This window comes from Musa acuminata, chromosome BXJ1-4, assembly GCF_036884655.1.
Source record: "Musa acuminata AAA Group cultivar baxijiao chromosome BXJ1-4, Cavendish_Baxijiao_AAA, whole genome shotgun sequence".
Taxonomy (NCBI): Eukaryota; Viridiplantae; Streptophyta; class Magnoliopsida; order Zingiberales; family Musaceae; genus Musa; species Musa acuminata.
This window is the reverse complement of record NC_088330.1, coordinates 25,166,842-25,190,694: the sequence shown is the minus strand read 5'-3', so window position 1 is coordinate 25,190,694 and position 23,853 is coordinate 25,166,842. Positions and strand designations below refer to the sequence as shown.

Genomic DNA, 23,853 nt, shown 5'->3' with positions numbered 1-23,853 from the left:
TCAGATTAAAATTAATTTATATTGATATAAATTTTAACCTCTCAATATTTTGTTCAACGAAATTGACAGTCAACAAAGTTGAAGTGACCTATCTTTCAACTCAAAACATATATATATATATATATATATATATATATATATATATATATATATATATATATATATATATATATATATATATATATATATATATATATATATATATATGATACATGGACACATGAGAGAAAAAAAAAAAGTTAAAAACTTGTATCGTATGCTTTTGAAATAGGTTTGTAATAATATTATTGATCACCGAATCAATAATCTATTATCAGTACTAAAAGTTTATGATTTCCTATGACAAATGTCAGTCAGTATTTGGTGAGAAGCTAAAAACAAATATGAGCCATCAATTTGGACCTGCACCCTACCTTTTGTGGAAAATCCATCGTCCTCCTTGTAATGAATGCTTGCAGTCCATTCGCTTCGAGTTTTCCTTCCATCGGTCGTCATCATAAACGAACGATCGAGTCTAACAAGGTACCCGTTGGATCTTGTGCAAGAAATTTCAGTTTAGAGAGCCTTCAACTTCATCCCTTTCAAGACTCCGCTGCCTTTTCCCCCCTACTTCCTGCATGGTGGTGATTTCTGATAGAAATAATAGAAGATAAGAACAATAATTGAAGAAGCTTTATTATAGAAATAAAATAGCTTTAGCTTGAATCTATTAACATGTTCCTTCTCCTATTTATACAAATTAGGAGGGAGGATTTCCCTAATAGAATAGAAGATTTTCCTCGAATGAGAAATTTCCTCATATAGTTAGGAAAATCTTATCTTCTATCATGCCCCCACAAGATTGTGCTCCTGACGAGGATACCAATCTTGGATCGATGCAAAGAATTGTTTAGAGAGGCTTCATGAGTAAGATAAGTGTAGATCGCTGCTGCTGCTGCTGCGATTGCTGTTGCTGTGATGGCACAGGCGTTCCCTTCATTCTCTAAGTCTGCCGAATGTTGACAGATCAACGAAGACTACCGCGGTGAGGAAGATGAGGATTGACCACGGAGCCTCTTAGGAATGCAACGGCATTGGTCGCTAGCCGAAGGGTGAAGCTTCACTTTTCTTAGTGACGTTGGTCACTGGCCGAAGGCAAGAGCGAAGCTTCGCTTTTCTCAACGACGTTGGTCATGGTCGGCTGCAACGGTAGAGAAGAAATCTACAGCAATGTTGCAGTGATGCTACTACAGCAAAGGAGGAAACTGCAACAGAGGAGGAAGCTATAACAAAAGAGAAAGGAAAATAGCTACAACGAGGAAGAAAGGTGGAGCAGTGCTGATGAGCAGCACTAGTGATGCCGTAGCGGAAGGGAACGGACGTTGGCGCAGAGTGGCAACACCAATGATGAATTGGCAGCGAGAAGAGAGCTTGCTCTAGGCAAGCGGCTCTGATACCATGATAGAAATAATAGAAGATAAGAACAATAATTGAAGAAGCTTTATTATAGAAATAGCTTTAGCTTGAATCTATTAACATGTTCCCTCTCCTATTTATACAGATTAGGAGGAAGGATTTCCCTCAACAGAATAAACAGAATAGAGAGATTTCCTCATATAATTGGGGAAATCTTATCCTCTATCAAGTTGGGGAAATCTTATCTTCTATCATATTGGGGAAATCTTATCTTCTATCATACCCCCGCAAGATGGTGCTCCTAATAAGGATACCAATCTTGGATCGATGCAAAGAATTGTTTACAAGCGAGAGGCTTCATGAGTAAGATAAGTGTAGATCGCTGCTGCTGCTACTGCGATTGTTGTTGCTGTGATGGCACAGGCGTTCCCTTCATTCTCCTTAAGTCTGCCGAATGTTGGCAGATCAGCGAAGACTACCGCGGTGAGGAAGATGAGGATTGACCACGGAGCCTCTTAGGAATGCAACGGCGTTGGTCGCTGGCCGAAGGGTGAAGCTTCACTTTTCTCAGCGACGTTGGTCGCTGGCTGAAGGCAAGAGCGAAGCTTCGCTTTTCTCAACGACGTTGGTCGTGGTTGCGATTACGACGGCTGCGACGATAGAGAAGAAATCTACAGCAATATTGCAGTGATGCTACTACAGCAAAGGAGGAAACTGCAAGAGAGGAGGAAGCTGTAGCAGAAGAGGAAGTTGTAGCAGAAGAGGAGGAAAATAGCTACAACGAGGAAGAAAGGTGGGGCAGTGTTGATGAGCGCAACACTAGAGATGCCGTAGCGGAAGGGAACGAACGTTGGCGCAAAGTGGCAACACCAATGATGAATTGGCAGCGAGAAGAGAGCTTGCTCTAAGCAAGCGGCTCTGATACCATGATAGAAATAATAGAAGATAAGAACAATAATTGAAGAAGCTTTATTATAGAAATAAAATAGCTTTAGCTTGAATCTATTAACATGTTCCTTCTCCTATTTATACAAATTAGGAGGGAGGATTTCCCTAATAGAATAGAAGATTTTCCTCGAATGAGAAATTTCCTCATATAGTTAGGAAAATCTTATCTTCTATCAATTTCTGCAGTAATATTGGACTGAATCAAAGTGCAGCAGCAAATATCAAAAGTAAGTTTTGGATACCCTTGCAATTCTTCTGCCCGTTCAGTTCTAGAACCAGCACAACCTTCAACTACATCCCTTTCATGGTTGATTTGCTTTTCCCCGGCACCTGTGTAGTTCCCTGCTCCTTGTTGTTGCATTCGCAGTCCGATGGCGATTTCTGCGGTGATGCTGGATCGAGGAAGAGGGACGGAAGGCGGCTTCTGAACCAAACTTCTGCGGTCAACACAAGCTGATTCATCTCATGCAGACTGGTTATCATCAGTCAATAATATATAATTGCACATCTTGAGTACCCTTCCGATTGGTTCTTGTGCCAACAACAAAACCATAACTTCTTTTTAACGAGAAACTAACACCAATATATATTTCTCGGTCAAACCAATACAAAATAAGTTTTTTTTCTTCTTTTTTCGTCACAGCTTAACAAGATCAGAAGACTGATTTCCTTCCCATATCATGTAAGCTGGTCAATTGATCTCCTGGTTTCCTTCCTCGTACACATGAGCAGCGATCCTAAGTAACAAAATTAATCAAGATTTCTTTTCACGTCCCTAATTGCATTCAGAATTTGCCAAGGAATTGTCATGTTTCTATTTAATAAGAACACTAAGCTTGCAACATCTGATTCCACAAAAATTCAACCTTAGAGCACGATCCAACCCATCCCTAATTGTCATGGTATAGAATTTGTTTATTCCATATAAACCTACGATTAGAAAATAAACAGTTCCCTAAATGATTCTGATGGCAAAATCAGCACCCCCGTTCTTTTGTTGGCGTAAAGCCATCAAAATTGAGTTTGTGTCATTTAACCTGTGTCTAATGTATCTCATGCATACCTTCAGATCCTTAGCGTTAAGGATATAGGCTTAAAGCCTTTATATAATGTGGCACAAGAGTGAGCTTTAAAGCCATTAAAAGAATACTCATTCCTAGTGTTCTAAATAAGCTAAAGGTACTTGTGATGATAGTTCTTAGGGCCCTCATGCCATCTGGCCAATAATTTAAATTTTATGCCCAACTTATGTTATTACAAGTTCCAAATCCTTGTCAACAATAAGTATAGGAATTCACAAAGTGGACAACTAACGAAATTTGCAATGTTTGCCAACATATTTGAAATCGGGAGGCAGCAGTGCAAACGTTTCAGCAACAATAATCGAACCCTAGGGGAAATTGGAAGCTTTCATAAAACACTCCATGAGTTTGGATTAGAGGAAGGCGAAATCATAGTTGTTTAAGTCAACACGGCAAAAGGAGGGAGTTTATTAAACAAAGCAAACAGTGAAACAAGAGTGACTTGAATTAGTGTCAACTTGAAAGATCTTTTGTTCATTGAATTATGTCGCAAAAAAGATCATCACATGCATAGTGTTGAACTGATGTGTGATTACTATCATGACAGATTGCATCTCATAAAAGAATGGTGTTGCATGTAAAGGATGATCTGATTTCTTAACTATTGGGGTCAGGTTTTTTTTATTTTTTTTTTCTTTTCAGTGAGCTCCAGTAATCTACCTAAAATCCTTTTATGTGATAGAAGATAAGATTTCCCCAAGGAAATCTTATCTTGAGGAAAATCCTCTATTCTGTTGAGGAAAATCCTCCCTCCTAATCCTATAAATAGGAGAGGAACATGTTAATGTATTCAAGCTAAGCTACTTCACTTCTTTAATAAAGCTTCTTCAATTATTGTTCTTATTTTCTATTATTTCTATCATTATGATCCCTAGCAAAGTTTTTTCCAAGTGTCCCTCTGCTTCTCCTTACCATAAGTCCTAATAGACTCACCATGTCTATCACATATACATATATGTTACGGTGAAGAAACATATAAACACAAAAGAAATTTGTAATAAGAAGTAACAGATATATCAGTAGATAGGCTACACGTACAGCAAAGGCTCAAACACAACGATAAGTAGCATGTTTAGCCGTAAAATAAGGTTGAAAATAGTTTTTTATACCGTTCCGTACCATCCGATACGAGCAGTACATATCGTTCCACCAACTGATCAACATGCGGACCACCCACCAGCAGACGGTATCAGCTTGGCTGCAGCAAGGCAAGGCAAGGAAAAAAAGGGCGTTCGAATAGGAGGGAGAAGCATCGAAGAAGAGAGAGAAGCATCGAGAAAGAGGGAGAAGTGTCAAGAAAGAGGATCGCAAAGTCACCAATGCGCTGTCACTGGCATCTCGATGAACCTGAGCCCATCGAACATCGGTGCAAACTTATCTTTCATGCCCTTTCTCGATCCCGATCCGACGCCACCCTCCCTCGATGATCCTGATCTAGGAGGTAACAGCGAGGAGAGTCGTACCTCCTTAGAGGAGGAGCTAGAGGCACGAGGATCAAGGGAGGCAACGGCAAGAGTAACGGAAGAGGCGACCGTGAGGAAGACAGCGAAGACCCCGGCCTTCTTCATCTCTGAACTGTCTCCTTCGTCCACTACCACCGCACGAAAAACCTTCTGATGTCATCTTTCTTCTCCCCACCTCTTGACGTCGAAGGTCATAGACGAGGCAACAAGGAGAAAAGGATGAGGCGACGATGACGAGGCTACCACTCGCCCTTTATATCTTCTTTATATTAATTTTTATATCTTTTTTTTATATAAAAAGATATATATTTTATATTTTTATATATTAATTTATATATAAAAAATTTATATTTTTTTCTAAGTATACCACTCGATACACCCTAGCGTATTGCTCGATATGCGATACCGTATTATATCGAGTAAAGCTCGATACACCAGTATGGTACGAAGTTTCAATCTTCGGAAAGAACAACCTTTTGTATGGCCTTATCCCACAGCCTTGGTCTTTTTACATGATAAATATGTATAGTAATCCAAGTAGAATGTGGAATAACCTTATCATCTCACCACAAAAAATGTTGAACACAAATAATCTATATAAAACCTAGAGAACATATGTCATACCATAGTAATAAGGATAGCTAGGCGAACTCTGCGCGTCGATGTCCTCTTCCCAAATTTATGCTGTCAAAGCCCAGAATTAAGAAAAAAAATGTCCTCACTACTCGAGCATCCTCACTATGACTAAATACTAGGTCAGTTCTGATATCAAATGTCATGACCCGAGCCTGATGGACTAATTGGCTTATTAACTTTATTTGGTCCAAACTACTAATCAAAATATTTAAACTAAAGTTAATAATAATATACTCAGCAGACTCTTATAAGTCAATCTCAATCTTAATCTTGCTCACTTTCGGTGGACTAATCAGAAATGTTACAAAATTAATATAGAATCTTCAATCGCATGGAAGGCATAAACACTAGCAACATCAAATTCATCCACCAAGTTTACCCATTTCGAAGGCTAGAGTAACAATAAACCAAAAAAATGTTTCTTTCCCTTTTGTTTAACTAATTTCTCGACTTGGTGGAATCGAGAAATAATCTCCAAGTTGGAGAAACTGATCCCATACTCGAGTTTCCGAGCCATCCTAATTATTAGAATGATATTAGTTTTAAGAATCCAGGAAAACCGAAAAGCAAAGTTCCACCAATAGATCCTTATTCGAACAATTTATTGCTTCGAGGAAACAGATTGGAACAAAACAGTCGGAAATGAAATCGGAATACTTTATTATTTACATTCTGAGATCCTCGACCGAACCATACTTCTTTTCCTCTCTTTGTCCTACCGGAACGGATCGAGGGGATTCAAGGAGACGAGAACTAGGGTTTTAGACGCCTCCTTTTCTCCTCTCTGCTACAAGTTTGCATCAGTGGAGAAAATGTCATCTTGGCCGTTGCTCTGGAAACGTACCGTTATAAACCAGCCTTCTTGTTGTGTTATATGTGAAGGGCTCGAGTTACGGCCACGATTAGCGAGCGATTTGATCTGACAGCGGCAGCGGCAGATTCTGTTATCGAAATGTGGGGTCCAGATTAGCAACTATCGTGCGGGATGGGACCCACTTACTTACTAAAGAGAATCGCCACTTGTAAGGGATCAGATGAGAACAGAGCCAAAAGATTAGCTCCCAAACACTAAACGTTTGCTTCTTCACCAGTTTTGCACCAAACGTTTATTTTACGCACACCGAGGGTCGATATAGCTCTCTGTGGATACCAAAACCTTATTAGGTAAGGGGAAAGGCGATGGGCGTGGTGTCGTCTTATCATTAGGTAAGGTAGAACAGGACCTCTCCCATGGCTTCCTTTTTTTTCTTCGTTACGGGAGTCACACGAGCACATCGATCAAACATAGAGATGCACATCATACAAAGATCGCAAGTTGGAATTGGAAGAAGAACTAACTGATAAATAGAATCAAGAAGCTACATAACACATCAAACAAACATAATAAGAAACTACAATACAATGAAGAAGCAAAAAGAAAGAGAAAGACATGTAGCTCCAAGAGGAAATCACAAGCATGGCTGAGGTAGTCGCATCTCTGTGTGCCAAATCAAAACACTACTGCTCACTCTGCCAACAGCATCTCTCTCTCTCTCTCTCTCTCTCTCTACAGCGAGATCTCCTCGTGACCCCCTCTCTGTGCAATAACATGTCTCTCGCTGTCGTCTACAGCATCTCATGTTCCCTGACACCGTACCCGTTTGCACCATTGGCACCGTGGTGAGACTTCTCGGATTCCCTCTGCCTTCTCTTCAGATATATAGCCCAAGTGACGGCTTCCAGAACCAGTGCAATGGCGCCCAGCGTCACGATGATGGCAACGTAAGCACGCTTCCACTTCTTAGCAGGATCCAAGATGTCGAAACCTTCGAAGATGTTCACCACACTCAAGATTACGATGCTGTACCCAACTGCGAGGTGGTAGATCTTCCAGTAGAGTCTGTACTTGTGATCCTTGTTGGGCCTCAGAAACAATGCAAACACCTGCACACCAAAAAACATTAACTTGTCCTCAGCCTCGCTTTGGTTCGGTGCCAACCTCATTTTGCATGAGTTCGTTCACACGGAGATCATCCATGAGATCGATCTCGATGAACGTGATGTGGATACATATGGAATGCTTAGCTCGTATGTAAACATCGAGTACCTGAACTGTGGCCAGGCAGAAGAGGGCGATTGCGAGGTCCCTGTGTTTGTGGTAGGTGATTCCAGCAGAGTCTTTGCCGAGCTTAATGCCCAGACCCCATCCTGAGACCCCAATTATATATCCCGACACTTGACAAGCAACATGGAGGTAGAACCAAGCGGGATCAGCTGATTTGAACACCTTCATGTACCTTGCTATGATGATTCCGATGGGCATCAGAACTCCCCAGCTGATGGCATTCAGCACTCCATGTATCTGCAACCCAATTCAACCGTTCAGTAAACAGATATCGTCGGATGTTACGAGCCATGATTTGTAAGGACGAAGCATCTTTAGGACGGAAAAAGAAATCGAACGTAGAGGAAGAGGACTCTTTGCAGAACAGAGTTCTCGCAGGAGAAGAATGATGATCGATCACAGAACGACTTCTTGCAGGTTATTTGATTTTACCCCCCTTTTCTTGTTTGCCTTGAGATTAAAATCTGAGGTCCATCTATTTCGATCAAAACATAATCCAGTCAAGAAAACCAATCAGAATCCTAATGATCAAGATAGGGAGTCGAAAGGACGGTGGAGAAAGCAATACGAGAGAGGAAACCAGAGCTCAAGACACAGATCAGGGCATGATTATCTACAGAATCCAAGCTACGGATGGCACAACTTACGTTCCTCCGGTGCAGCCTCGAGTTCCCTCCGGTGGACACCGCCGTGCCGGAGAGGAAATCAAGACTGGTCTGCGATAGGTAGTTATCACCATTAGGGTGACCGTAAGGAACCCCGCCGGAGAACGTCGTCGACGCCTGCCACACCGTGTTCTGTTTGGTGTCGTTTCCTGGTAGCTCCAGCGTCGCGTAAATGGTGTAATACCCATCGGAGTACTCGCCCTCCTTACTGTACACCGTGAATGTCAAGTTCTCATCCTTGACATCGCTCGTCCGGGGGTTGGTACTAGAGAACCGGGTGGTGTACACGGTCACGGCGCCGTTAGAGCCCGGGAAGGCCAGGAAGGCGTTGGCTCCGGCCATGCCGGAGCCGGTCGGGTTGATGGCCCACGCGACCCAGCCGTCGGAGCTCTGCTGCGCGCGGTAGGCGATGTCGACCGTGCCATTGGAAGGGTGGTAGTTCCAGTGGAGGGAGGCGCTGAGGTAGGGGAGGGAGCTGCAGGTGGTGTAGAGCTTGTTACCGGATAAGGTCTCGCCGACGCAGCTCTGCGCTGAACCGTGGTCCAACACGGACAAGAGAAGGCACAGGAAGATGATGGCTGGCTTCATGGCTGAAGCCGGAATTGCAGAGGAAGTGGTGCTCAAACCTCTTCTCTCCGTGTCTCTGCTCACTTGTTTTCGGTCTTCTTGGTTTCTTCCAGGAAGAGAGACGCTTGTGAACCGGAGAAATAGCGGGTTGGGTAGCTTTATAGAAAGGATCAGAGAGAAGAAAAGGTGGCAGGGAGGTGGGCGTCGATGTGTGGAAGTTTCTTCCAAAAAGCGGAGGAAGGCATGAATAACGAACGAGTCGACGGAGAGCTCCTATATGCATTTTTCTTCTGCGACAAAACCTGCCTCGTTGAACAACGAGCGAGGCTTCGGACCGTAGCTCCGGTCTCCTGCCCAACCCGTTGGAGATGATACAGTGAATAGGCGGGGAAACGCCTGGTGAATCCGGATGACCGAGTCCTCCACCGATGAAGAACAGTCTCAATCTTTTTCGGTTAATTAATCTAAGAATTGGGGGTTTTCTTTTTTATTTTGGGAATTCAGGAATCTCTCTCACAGTAGTAAGTTTGTTTCCACATACTAAAATCCAATAATAATACAAAGATTGGTTTCACACATTCAAGAGAATTTGGTCAGCAAGAGAGACTTGGTGTGTTTCCCCACTCCGTTTCCCACCCAAACGCGGGTTCAGCCGACTTGCCGGCTTCACCGCGTGTTCTCACCGACCCCGCAGAGTCGACCGTGGACTCCTGGCCATGATCTGGTCCAAGAAACGCTGTAAACTGTAAGTGATCTGTCAAACGCAGCCGTTCGATTCGGCAGCGGGAATATTATGATTTAGATGTGCGTGATCGACATAATAAAAATACAAAATTTGCAAGGGTAATTTCGTTATTTACTGACGTTGGAAGGACAAATATGTATACAGATATAAACCGGAAGCGTTGACTTATAGGAGAGCAAAAAAAATGCTCAGACGAAGACTCGGTCAAACTCGACGGCGCTTACCATTTTGATGTATATTTATCGGCTTTGTCGTTCGTCTTAAAATAAATAATGACCGAAAGAAAGATATAAACAGATCGTATCTTTCGGATTTATTTAAATGATAAGAGCAAATATATTCAAAGGCGAATTAGCGCAAGAGATTACGTGAGATCTCGAGATTAACAATTCAACCGTCCTCAGCGGCGAAGCAAGCAGACTTTTTCGTGGTTGGAATTTGCCGTTCTAACAGTAAGTCTAAGCTGATGCCATTGTCATCTCATCATACAATTAACCGTTCGGTGAGCATAGATTAGTTCAACTGTAAACAAATCAAACAAGAAATCGAATCCGTCGAAAGGTAGTTGGGAATTAGTATAAGCAAAATGGCTTTAAACGTGGGAGTTGACTTGAACGTTAGTTTTGCTCGAAAACATTTCCGACGCATGAGTTTGAAACGACATGCATAGTCGACTCTTGTACAGAACTTCTCGAGCGTCGTCTGATAAATGAGCAAAACCATTGACGAAAACATGTGTACCATTCCGTACTAATTGTGCTGGACACTCTTTGCAGAATCTTCAAAGGCGATTCAAAGAAAGAAAATGCACCATCAAGTGCTTCAGGCTCACTCTTTGACTTCAATGTCCGGCGGTCGCCATCCCAATTCTAGAAGATCGGAAATAGCACAAACTTTCTAAGCTTCAACTATGGATTGGTGACCGAATCGACTTCCGGATTAGTCAGTCTCTAAAGCCACGAGAAGCCTTGTTTGACCCGCAAGCCTTTCATCACCCGTAATTTATTGTTGCTTAGTTCCTTGTCTTCCTCCACCCAAAGAATACTAATATTAATATGATGATGATGACGAGATGATAAGCAAGAAAAATAATCAAAACGAGTAATTAGAAACGTATTAATCTTTATCTGATCTGCAACACACCTTTTTTTTGCTTTCTGTGTATCAAAATTCTTACTTTCCCAAAGACAATTGTGACCAAACTTGCCATTAATGCCAGTACTGTTCTTGCTAGTGAGAAATCCAATTCGAAAGAATTCATGCCGTGGAAGAAACATTAGTTAGTAGGGTATTCCACTCCATCATCGACTTCTCCTACCAAAATAGTAAGGTGGAAATAAAATAAAAAGTGTTTCCACACCTCCTTTTTTCCAAGTAGGAAAATAATTTGTCTCGATAATATAGCACACATAGATAAAGATAATGTACTGTTCTCTTTTCCTCACAATCAGTAAGATCTGAAGGGTATCAATATGAGTTAGAGCCTCATCTGATAGTGGAATGCTCGTTCCGGGAATATGGTGCCATCAATAAAAAAAAGTCAACGCTTCCAAACGTACGATGACCGCACATGCACGTGAAGACGGAGTTGCAGAGTCGAAAAGTCTTCGTCCGCGTTCATCACACACAGATCGATGCAGACAATGCGAGAAGTCGCTGTGCTGGGAAGTCTTTCTTCTATTTTCGTCATCGAATAAGAAGATGATTTTGCCGCATCAACTGATCGAGTCTTTTCTTCCACATTAGTCAAACAAGAAAAGTTCTTCCTTCCCCAAACCCCGGCCTTCTGCTATTTTTTCTCTTTTCTTCGGTCAGTTGTCGCCATCAACGAATGAATCTAAACTCGCCGAGACTAAGCATCCTTCCGGTTGGATCGAACTTCCGCAACGAGTTTTAGTCGAGAGCCATCACGAGCTTCGAGACTACGTCGTCTTTCCATGTGCACCTCTTTGCTTCTCAGCTCTTATGATTCCTGCAGTGACATCGAACCATAGCTTATCCCATCAATAAGGACGAGACGATCGATCCATCCGTACATAAACAAGGGGAACTCTCGTAATTGGATAGTTTCCGCGATGAAGATGGACTAAGGAGGAAGAAGACTCTGTTCATTTTTCTTTGTGCGCGTGCATGTCTCCGAGTTCTTAGTCTTCCACGATCGTGATACTCTGCGGTAGAAATGGTGGCTTGAGAGGGAAGACGAAGGGCAAGTGGCAGTTTCCGAACGTACAAGCCCGAGGAGCTGCAGGCCTCTTTGACCAATCATGCAGTACGTCGGTCAATATAATTTAACTCGGACGGCACGATGATGATTTAATGCGGACGCGATTAATACGTATGGGTGCACTCCAAATAATGGTGATCAGAATCGGGCAATTCAGCCGTTGATCGATCACGATCAAACGATAAGATTAATAATATCGCCAAAAATAAAATATAAATACATAATAGTATAATAAAAGATAAAAAATAAAACTAATATTATAGCAAAAGAGACATGTTGAGAGGGTGAAAAATATAATATAATAAAGTTGTCTTCTCTCTCATTCTTATGATGAAAAAACTTAAACAACCATCGAAAAATTTAATTATTATATATAATTAGATAACGTTTTAGCCTTTTAAGCTTCGATCGGTCTAATCAATTGAGGGTTTGTTTGGTTTTAGAGTCTTTTTTATAATTATGATTAAATTAGACTTCGATTCGATTGCTTCTGATTGGGGCCCAATTTGACGTTTCTGAAAACAGATTGGGCTTGAGCCGAACGAGTGTCGAGCCTGATTTGGGCTTAGAACCCTAACCCTGCTTGGATTTATTGTTTTCGGTTAATTGAACTTATAATTTGGAATCGTATAGCCTTTAATCTGATTTTAATATAGTTCGAATAAGAAAATAGATGTTCGAATTCAGATTCAAATATCTTGACAAACTCATTCCATACAAAGAGATTTACGGGGTATTATATTTATTATTATTTTATAATTACATAATAATAGTTATTTTTTTTAAGTAATTTATATATTTGAATTTATATTACCAAGAATATGTGTATATATATATATATATATATATATATATATATATATATATATATATATATATATATATATATATATATATATATATATATATATATATATTGACAAAGGCAAATTGGAAGGTCGATATTGCCACAACTAAAACCCTAACTTAGCCGCCACAGGAAGCTGATGTCAACAACCTCTCCGTCTTCGGAGAGTCGTACGATACGAATCCAACGGTCGGAATAGGTCACCTGCTCCTATAAGGAACCCTCTCCTCTCGTTTTCTCGTCCTTGCACTTGCAGGGCCGCACCATTCGTTGGTCTGTTAGGGTTAGGGTTTTGTCGTCGTTTCAACCCTTGGCTTTTGTTGGTTTTGGGGGTTTAGTATTGGGGTTGCTCGAGTTCTCCGAGGCCTTTGAGGTCCTCTATCTCTTCTCGTCCTATGTCGCCTCCTTTGCTTTCAATCGGTAGGACCTCGCTGGCCTGATCGATTGCGTCATTGGAGATCCACCGCGCCTTTAGGTAGTCACTATCCTTTGGTCCGGCTGCTGGCAGCGGTGGATAATCTTTGTGATAAATAATCATGTAACGCTTCCTATGAGTTTTAGGATCTCGTACGTCCAGTTACTTTCTTCGTTTATGAGTAGATGATGCTGATCACTTCTACTACTACTATTATTGTTGTTGTTTTTTGGTCTTCTCTCCTTGCATCTGTGAACTTGGGTTTATATTCGTGCATTGATTTTTATGGTGTTTGTCCAACAAACCCGTGCACTTAACATGCCGTGGCGGTGCTGTCATCACAAAAGTTTAGGGTTCATCTTATTGTATCTTTTTACCTAGGATGTCTTGTTAACGAGTCCGCTTTTCTTCTTGCATTATTTGATGGAACAATCGAACCTGTATTTGGTTTCTACAAGCTGATATCCACATAAATGCAGTAACTTCTGTTATATCTTCTAGCAAAGAAATACTGTTATGAGTACGTTTGATTTTCTTGTTCCTATCGAACAATTAGCAGCTAAAACTATCTGTTCTTGTTTTCAGTACTTCAATTATAATTATCAGTGATATTTCGTGATCGGTATTTAGGATGTTTTTATTTGGTCCCATGTCTCTTGGTCTGTATGCTGGAATTAAGAAATTCTTGGAAATTTGTTATACTTAATGGTTGTCATCAGCTTCGTATTATCGGTGCTCCATTTATCGGTATAACTTTGATTCGGCATTTGACATTACTTATCCAGACTTTGCTAAGTTATGCATTGATCCTAGAAAGTGTATTCGAGGAATGAGTAGGGTACATGACAATCAGGGCTCTTTCGTTTCTAGATTTTATTGATTCAGTATTTTCTTACTAGAATTCGGTCAGTTGTTAATGTGCTTTGCCATTTGTAAATTTAATTACTGTTTTCATTAGAACAAATTTAACAATAAAAAACACTTTTTTCTGGCTCAGTTCGCCTTATTATTGTTGTAAAATCCTTAATCTGTGGTGTTTTGTTGTTTTTCTTCTTATTTAGAATTGTTTTATCAACAGTAGACTTTAGTACGTCTCACATTATTGAGTAGATTCTTGAGTACATCTCACTTTTGTTTTCCATTTTGTGCCTTTGGTTATATTAAATATGTTAGCCTATGAAGATGCATTTGATCCTGATAACACACCATCTTTCGGGACTGATTGGCACTTTGTGGCCATGTTGTTATTCTGCAATTCTGAGGCATTGCTAGTTCTTTCTTATGACAAAATTGTTCTTTATTGTCTGAAGTTATAGATAAAAAGTGATAGTAGCAATCTCCTCATTGTGGTCATCTTTGAACAGAGGGAATTTATTAGTGTTCACAAGCACGGTGTTATCATGGATTCTGGGTCATTCCTAGATTTCTCTGTTTTGGTCTTCCTGATAATATTGTTGGTGTGTTGTCTGTTGGTTTTTTCTTTGTTTGTCAGTGATTTTTATGTGTATCTTTGCCTATGAAGAAATCTAAGAACCAAATACCATCTTTCGGGACTGATTGGACTTTTGTATCCATGCTGTTGTAATCCTACAATTCTGAGGCATTTTTTTATTGTTTAATTTGGAATTGTTTTATTAAATATTGTGAGTTTTCTGCTTTAACCTTCAATAATGTTGAATTATTTTGGCCTATGAAGATATGCTAGATCCTTGTACACCATCTTTCGGGACTGATAGGCACCTATTGGCCTTGCTGATATTCTGCAATTCTGAGGCCATGTTTATGTGGTATTGTAACTTCTGTTTTTCTTTTTTCTGTGGTGAAGTTGAACTGGTTACTGAATATTTTGTTGAAACTACGATCTTGGTTTTAAACTATGATTTTGTTGAACGATAGTTTTCTGATTCATTTCCTTTTTTCTTGTTGAACTCTGATGGACCCCAAATAAAATGCTGACTTTGGGAAATGTTCTACTACACGTTCAACTCCACTTTGGCCAATGTGTGTTATGATGCCTCCCAAAATGATATTTTGGTACCAAAGAGCTCTCTGCCTAGAGAGTGCTATTTAAGCTTTTATGAACATGCATGAATCCTATTAATTCATTCTAGAACCCTTGCAAAACGTGTCGCATGTTGTGATGAAGCTACATAGGCTTACAGTTTTCTTTCTTCTATCATGTGATGATTATTTTGTTATGTTCCCATTTGTATCAACTTGAATCTGTTGTTGGTAGTGTGGTGGCTCTTTTCCCCATGTGATGAAAGAATGTTGATGATTGTGTCGCTTAGGAGGAAATAAATCTTATATCTTCATGTTGCTTTGATGATCTCGTTTGCAGCCATAAAAAATCTGCTCGCTATCTCACTGGCATCTGAAATGGGAGCTCTTATTTTTTCGGAGGACACAGAGCCGAGAGCTAGCTTGATGAATGTCTGTAACTTTCTTTTCCACGGGGATTGAATCCTGTAATTCTGTATAGCTCAGATTGACAGTAGAAATTGTACGTGACAGTTTATGTTGGATTATTTATCTTGAACACTAAGTATATATTGATGCATGCTATGGAATTTTCCCTTGAGAAATCCTTTCAAGTTCTGAAAGTTGTGAATTGTGGAACACAGTTTTTTACATAGTTACAGATATATACAAAATTATAGAAGCTACAATGAATTGATTGCCCATGTATCTACTATATATATGTTGAACTTGAAACTTCATAAATTCGACTAGACCTTAAAATGTGGAAAGTGAACTTTGGTGGGGGCAACTTTAGAGTCGGCCAAGGGAGGTTATCAGTAAAGCCAAGCTTGCTACATATTTTAATTTGATCATATAAATTAATTTGGTATGGGACCTACTGATTGATTGCATTATTTCAGGGAAAAAAATGGTAATGTTGATTTCTTTTCCTCTCAGAGAGAGCCAAGCGGGTCACTTAACATCAGTAATTGTCAAGTGATAAATAAATAAATATACCCTGGAATGAAGCCCCATTGACGAAACAATGCATTAGCCCTAACTAGGTTTGGCTAATGGGTGTAGTCCTCCAGAGAAATGACTTCGCCAAGTAATTTGAACCCTATAACTCAAGATGGAATTGTCTAAACGATGCTCTTCAAGTAATTAGGAGTTTTGTCGATTCTAATAAGTTAATTGATTACGTTTAATGGGAATATGTTCTGGATCGCATACTCAACATGGCCCAGTTTGACACAAAAAAATAAAATAAAATCGATCAAGCCAAAGATTGACATGATTAGACTATAGTTCGGGCCCAGGTCACGTTACAATTGATGCCACGCCACGCCACAGCCAAGTCAACAAGAGAAGCACCCCCACGCGGCGAGCCAGCAATCGTACCAAGATGCCACTCGGTATATCCCGTCCCGGGATGACGGTCGTATAAAGGTACTATCTCATCCCTCAAGGATCGGGCGCCACACCAAACCCGCATACGACTGACTCTTGTACAGTAGTATAAAAGCCCCTAGTCGGCATCCGACCAGGGGAGGAGAAAAAGGAGGTAGAAAGCAGAACCCCACACTGACTTACTTGTCGAGGGGCCACAGTCGGTAACGACTCGGTGAGGCCTTCTGTGCAGGAAAACGGCAACGTCCGAGGCAAGGCCATCACGATCGATAGAGGCGTCCTTCCTCCCGGCGCGTCAATCAACATCCCGACGAAGAGACGTCAATATTGTGGCGTTAACACACCGATTGAAGGGCTCGACCGACTCCGGCATCCAGCTCAATCGACCAAAGACTCCCGACATCGCCTCGTGGATCAGGCCGTGCTGACTCATCAGCCATGGCACATCAGTTCATCAACATTTTTGGCGCTAGAAGGAGGGTCATGTCGTAGGAGAATCACGCAGGATCTCTCCCCGAGGGAGAACCATCAGCTAGTCACCCCTCTGTCGGGCCTGGAGATCAGCCCTTCCCTATCCTCAAAGATGGGGGAATCCCGGCCCTGACGCCAGATTGCTACTGGCGCTTGTTCAACGACCCAGGGTTGTCACCCCCTGGGCTTACCACGGGACCTTCGGTCGTTTCGCCCGAAGCGTTCCTCGGCCTGACCAAGCAAGTACAGGCGATGGCGGAAATGATGCAGACAATCGTCCCACTCATTCCTTAGATCATCCAGCTGGCGGGTCCCCCGATCAACCTGATACGACAAAGACCGAGTAAGGAGCAAGTCAGGACGGGAGAAGCCTGAGAGCAGACAATGGACCCGAGGCCTGCCCGAGCAAAGCATACCCGTACCTTGCCGGATCACTCCGCCCCACTCCGAGCCTGATACCATATCGTCCTACTCGGCGGATGACTCGTTCAGGATCTAGCTGTCCCGGGTCAACCAATGCCTGGACGAGTTTCAGCGCAAGTTCCAGAAGTCGCGGGGTGAGACAAGCAAAGGCAGTTCGGGCGGATCCCCTTTTACTTAGGAGATACAGGACAAGCCTGTACCCCTCAACTTCAGGCTGTTGGCATTAGAGACGTATGGCGATGGCTCTGATCCCACAGAGAACGTCATCGCATTTTGGGCTCAGATGGCCCTCTATGGCACCTCCAATGCACTGATGTGTCGGGCATTCCCAACTACCTTCAGGGCACCGACACGAGCATGGTTCAGCCGGCTACGCCCGTCCTCGGTCTCGTTTTCGACCAGCTCGCCAAGGAGTTCGAGCAGAATTTCCTCGCCAACATGCATCCCAGACCTTCCATGGCCACCTTGCTCACGTTATCCTAGCGTGAAGACGAGTCACTCTCTCAGTTCGTGGCACGTTTCGCCACTAAAATATGGGGATTCCCGGACGCTCATTCTTCTTTAATCATGCAGACATTTCTGATGGGTTTGAAGCCTTCAAGGTTCTTCTGGTCATTGATCGAGAAGTCGCCATCAACCATCCCCGAGATGCTCTAGTGCGCCAACCAGTACGTTGCCGTCGAAGCTTTGGTGGCAGGAAAGCGCATGGACGGGAAGTGGCCAAGGGCAGAACAATCTCGAGGAACGACCTCAGCAGCCCCGGTGTAACCCCACTAGAGGCCCAACTAACAAGAGCTGCTGCTCCCGAGGCCCCCGCCTCTCCCTCTGAATGCATCTCGTACCGAGATCTTCCTCCAAATTAAGGAGAAGGACCTCTTGCAACAGCCCAACCCCATGAAAGCTACTCACAAAGACCAGTCCAAATATTGCAGGTTCCATCGGGACTACGGCCATGACACGGAAGACTACCGCGACCTCCAGAATCAAATCGAGGACTTGATCCGAAGAGGTCACCTCGGGCGCTACCTCAAGCAACCCCAGGAAGCAACTCCACACCCCAGGGGACTCGTCGAAAGGCAGATCGACATCATCTCCAAAGGACCGGCAGCCGACGGCAGCAGCTCCACGGCAAGGAAGGCCTATGCCCGGAGCGCGGTTGAGAAATGTCCCCGACTCGAGCTCAAGCCCGAAATCACTTTCGGAGCGAAGAGGTTGAGCGCTCCTATCACGATGATGCTCTGGTGATCTCCATCCGAATCGCCAACGCTCGGGTCAAAAGAGTAATGGTCGACACCGGGAGTTCGGCCGACGTGTTATACCTCAACGCCTTCAAGAAGCTCGGCTTAACCAACGAGGACCTCACCCCCATGGCGTCTGCACTCACTGGGTTCACCGGGGATTCTATCTCCCCGCTCGGGACCACCATCCTCCCTATCACCATCGGGGAAGAACCAAGGGTAAAAATGATAATGACTACCTTCATGGTAGTCGATCTACCCTCGGCCTACAACGTCATCCTCAGCCAATCGACGCTCAACAAGTTGAAAGCGGTGGTGTCCACCTATCACTGGGCCATCAAGTTTCCAACTGCGGCAGGGATCGGGGAATCCTGAAGCGATCCGAGAGAGTCAAGGCGATGCTATCTTACAGCGGTTACTCTCTCAGAGAAGTCACGCCCCCGTTAAGTCCCCGATCCCTGAGAAGGAGCTGTAGCGTCGAGGCGTCTGGAGCCTCCCAAGCAACTCACCGAGGTACCCTTGAAAAGGAACCGACCCGATTTGATCGTAAAAATCAGGACGGTGCTCCCCGAAGCAAATCAGCTCTAACTCATAGACTTCCTGAGAGAAAATGGCGATGTATTTGCATGGTCCTCCAAGGAGATGCCCTGGATCGACCTAGACGTGACCCAGCACCAGTTCAACATCAACCTCGAGGCTAGGCCGGTGAAGCAAAAGTCAAGGAAGTTCGCCCCCGACCGATAGAAGACAATCGGCGATAAGGTCGACCGCCTTAAAGAGGCAGGGTTTATTACCGAGGTAAAATACCCTCGGTGGCTGTCGAATGTAGTCCTCGTTAAGAAACCCAATGGAAGCTGGAGGATTTTGACTACACCAATCTTAACCAAGCATGCCCTAAAAACTGCTATCCACTTCCCAGGATAGACCAACTAGTCAATGCCACTGCAGGCTATGAACTCCTTACGTTTATGGACACATTCTCGGGCTACAATCAAATCCGGATGGCACCTCAAGACCAAGAAAACACTGCCTTCATCACCACCAGCAGAGGAGAGTATTACTACAAAGTAATACATTTTGGCCTAGAGAACACTAGGGCGACTTACCAAAGAATGGTCGACAAGCTATTCAAGCACTAGCTCGGGAGGAATATGGAAGTATATGTGGATGACATGATCGTAAAGAGCATGACTGCAAGCACACACCTGGCCGACCTGGTAGAGACATTCCAAACGCTCAGGTGGTTCAACATATGCCTGAATCCCACGAAGTGCGTCTTCGGGGTCAACTCAGGAAAATTCCTCGGTTTCGTCATCCACCAAAGAGGAATTGATGCTAACCTGGAAAAGGTTCGGGCCATAACCGAGATGCACCCCACCTTCCCCTTCCCCCCCCCCCCCCCCCCCCCACACACACACACAATCAAGAAGGTGCAGTGCCTCATCGGGAAGTTGGCGGCGCTCAGCAGGTTTGTATCGCGATCAGGCGATAAATGCCTCCCCTTCTTCCGGGCATTGTGGTAGGCCGACAACTTGACATGGACCCCGGAATGTGAGGAAGCCTTCGAAAAGTTAAAGGCGTGCCTCGCTTGCTTGCCCCAACTCGCCTCACCCAAGCCAGGCAAAATCCTTGGTCTCTATCTAGTGGCCTCGGTGCAAGCAGTTAGCTCGGTGTTGGTTCAGGAAACACCACCGATGCAACAGCCTGTCTATTATGTCAGCCACGTCCTCACTGGGCCTGAGGTGCGGTATTACCCGATTGAGAAGCTGGTCCTCGCACTAATGAAGACGGCCCGAAAGTTGCGACCATATTTCCAAGCTCACACAATCAAAGTGATTACCGACCAACCATTGAGGCAAATCCTTTCCAAATTCGACGCATCAGGTTGAATGCTGCGGTGGTCAATCGAACTCGACGAATTCGACATCTAGTATTCCCCCAGATGTCATGGACTTAGCTGGTTTTGCCTAAGTCGTGTGGCACCCTTGCGTGTCCGTCCGTAAAGGTCAGCCTCTCCGAAGCCTCCCATGGTCCCTTAGGACCTACAAAAGAGAAAATATGTTAGAGAGAACGCCTCACTCGGGATCCACAAGCAAACATCTCCGAAAACACTTCATAGACAATGCAAATTACAAACAGACTTTACAAGCTCTGAACAGTTGCACAACAAAGGGTTAAAATGGTCCACTACAGATCAAAAATCTCTCACAAGTGTCCACATGACACAACCTTTATTTACAAGCCTAAAGCGGCCACCAAACCCAACTAAAATGTGACTATTAAGTCTTCGACTGTCTCTCTACATGCTTGGCAAAGAATGAACATAACAAAAGACACAGACATACATAAGCATTACACCAAACATCCTGTTTAGAAGTTTGTCCGTGACATTCTCCCCCACTTATTCCTTCGACGTCCTCGTCGAAGCCTTTGCTGACACTGCAACTCCTCGCCTTTGCTGAGTCTTCAATCTTCTACTCCAGCTGCAATGCGCCTCCTAGCTCCTAGCTGCTCTCCGTTGCTGTTTTTGAGTAGTCGAACCTTTGATCCGCCATGCTCCTTCAACTCACCAATGACTCTGACTCTAGTGTGGGGTTGGCTGAGTTGTGTTGTGCTAGTCAAAGGTGCCCAGCAAGCCAATCACGTGAGTGATGGCACGTGTGACTTGATACAGAATATTTTTACTTATTATATTTTGGCATATATCACTTTATAACTATTGCATAAATGCATATATACATATATATTGTGATGTCCTTGGATTTGTGCAATGGGAATCAGATCGTGATGAGATTACGAAAATGAGATCGATTCACCTTTAAATACATATCCTAAATAATCCCGGTCATAGGTTACTCAAGAGGGACATCGTGATAACCGAACAAACTGGTGTGCTGTATACCTATCCATATGATGGATGTAGCTGGTCTCATAGCTGCTCGTGTAGGGACACTAGGGATACAGTACAGGTGCTCATTAGAGAATGAGTTCACTGATTGATCCGCTTACAGAATGCTGGATGGTTGATGATGCCTTATTGTCAGACAGTGATTCCGTAGTCCTAGTGGTATATCTGGTCCTTAGACTTGAGACACCAAGGATGTCCAGTATGAGTGCTCCACTCTTTGATACCAGACTTATAGGTCTGGTTGTCCCAGATCTAGTACAGTTGGTCATAGGGAGTGGTAGTCGACCTTATGAGGGCTATTGAGTATCGATAGAGGATCATCCACTCTCGGCGTCATTAGAGGAATATCCCATGTGTTCTTGCTCAGACAAATCCCTAGCTAGGGTCATTCGGGTTGAGAGAGAAAGAGTTCTCTAAGAGAATCCGATTAGAACGAGACTCGAGTAGAAACCGTATGGGTCTGACAGCACCATGCTCGATATACGGTCTCTAGGATATTATATGGATAAGGGACTATAGGTACACGGTAACTGGACAGACAGGTCCAATGGATTGGATTCCCCTGTATTGTCTGGGGACTACAGTGTAGTGACCTAGTACGTCCGTAGTCAATGAGTCGAGTGAATTATTACAAAGATAATAATTCACTGAGTTAGAAGGAGTTCTGACAGGTATAACTCACGGTCAGCTCGATATTGGGCCTAGAGGGTCACACATATATGGTAGGCATTGCGATGAGTAGAGGTTCAGATATGAGATATCCGACGGAGCCCTTGTCTTATTGGATATCCAATAAGCCCCTGAATTATTGGATCCTATGGACGAGATCCAATAAGAGCCCATGAGAGATTATTGGATAGAGATCCATTAATCTAAAAGGCTTGGGTTATTGGATGCAGATCCAATACCCACTATGGGAGGATCCATTAGGGTTTGACAGGGGACCTCTATAAATAGGAGGGATTCAGAGCCTCATAGGCTAGAGCTTTTTGCTTGCCTCTCCTATTCTCTTTCCCCTCTCCACCTCAGAGCAGGCCTGGAGTTTTGAGGAGCGTCGACGCAGCCCTACTGTGTGGATCACCGCTAGAGAGGAGGACGCTTGACCTCCTTCGCCCTCTCCTAAGGATCTGCAAGGAAACAGGGATATACGATCTCCCTAAGTAACACAATCTACTTTATACATAGTTTTTTCAGTTTCGCGGATTTTGCGCACCAATCTTCGCACGACGATGAACATCTCTTTGGGAATCGAGGATTTTGTTTTCTTGTTCTTCCGCTACACATGTGATGTCGCCCTCAAGATTTCCCAACAGTGGTATCAGAGCCAGGTTATTCGTGCGATAGATTGGTTTTAAACTGCGTGTATTGTGTTTTGGAGAAGCTTTTGACGTCAAAATCGTTGATGCAAAAGCGAAAAAAGGCAGCAACTGTTGCTGCCCTCGCTGCCATCTACGTGCAGGCAGGCAGCCTGCAGCAGCAGCCGCAAGGGCAACGGCGCCTGCGGTTGCTGCTCTCGTGTGGTGACGCACCGCAGGGCAACGGCGCCTGTGGCCGCTACTCTCGCGGGCAAAAACCCAACAGGGGCGGGCGCCCGGTGAGGCAGCACTGCTTGCGGGCGCTGCCTCGCAGGGGCGCCCAACTACAGGGGCAGCGCTGCCAGTGGGCGTTCCACCTGCAAGCGAGGGCAGCGACCCCGCCCTCCGCCGCACAACCCGCCGTCGGTAGGGTGGCGGAGGCGACGGTAGTAGCAGCAGCAGGGGAGGATGAGAGCATTAGGGTTTTCTGGGCAAAAGATAATTTTACCTCTCGAAATTTGAGAAATTCCAGTTTCTATCTTTTGTCTAAATTATAAAAATACCCCTAGGAATTAAGAAATTCCCTATATGTCTCTGATTTTATAAAATACTAATTAATTAAAAAGTTTAGTTGATTATTATTTTTATTATTATCTAGTAGTCCTACATGATGATGATTATTTATACATGTGATGTATGATGTGTGGACGGATGATCATGGACCGTGTGATGTGTGTACTTGTGATTATTATTATTAGGGTCTGCGAGCCTCCATTATATTTCTCGTTTATTGTCGGGCCTGCATGCTTATGATTAAGTTGTAATCACATGAGGAGGCGCAGCGGGAGCATGGATGCGATAGCGGGACCCACGAGACGGACGATCGCGATGCATGAAGATGCATCAAGATGTCGACGGAATCGACGAGGATGAGATGGACGATCACAGGGCATGGAGATGCACCATTGCACACATAGATCTTGATGTGAGTGATTAGGCTTACTGGCTCGGGCCTAATCACATTAGGTTGTGGTCCATGATCATCTGGTGTGATT

At 43.6% G+C, this 23,853-nt stretch overlaps 1 protein-coding gene, 1 long non-coding RNA gene and 3 other non-coding genes across 5 annotated transcripts; 4 read left to right on the top strand and 1 right to left on the bottom strand.

The window, feature by feature from the left end:
- Positions 1 to 6,839: 6,839 nt before the first annotated feature.
- Positions 6,840 to 9,095, bottom strand: LOC135650975 (cytochrome b561 and DOMON domain-containing protein At5g47530-like). Its single transcript, XM_065170723.1, has 3 exons — positions 8,276 to 9,095; positions 7,611 to 7,865; positions 6,840 to 7,447 (listed from the first exon to the last, which is right to left on the bottom strand). Exons 1-3 carry the CDS (start codon positions 8,879 to 8,881, stop codon positions 7,130 to 7,132), a joined length of 1,179 nt encoding a protein of 392 aa, XP_065026795.1. The 5' UTR covers positions 8,882 to 9,095; the 3' UTR covers positions 6,840 to 7,129.
- Positions 9,096 to 12,933: 3,838 nt separating this feature from the next.
- On the top strand, positions 12,934 to 15,676 carry LOC135650971 (uncharacterized). The gene is made up of 2 exons (XR_010501686.1): positions 12,934 to 13,151; positions 15,433 to 15,676. It is a non-coding gene; the product is annotated as an uncharacterized LOC135650971 (long non-coding RNA).
- LOC135672720 (small nucleolar RNA SNORD96 family) lies at positions 14,262 to 14,357 on the top strand. The gene has a single exon (XR_010513076.1). It is a non-coding gene; the product is annotated as a small nucleolar RNA SNORD96 family (small nucleolar RNA).
- Positions 14,602 to 14,695, top strand: LOC135672721 (small nucleolar RNA SNORD96 family). The gene has a single exon (XR_010513077.1). It is a non-coding gene; the product is annotated as a small nucleolar RNA SNORD96 family (small nucleolar RNA).
- Positions 14,776 to 14,868, top strand: LOC135672719 (small nucleolar RNA SNORD96 family). The gene has a single exon (XR_010513075.1). It is a non-coding gene; the product is annotated as a small nucleolar RNA SNORD96 family (small nucleolar RNA).
- Positions 15,677 to 23,853: the final 8,177 nt, after the last annotated feature.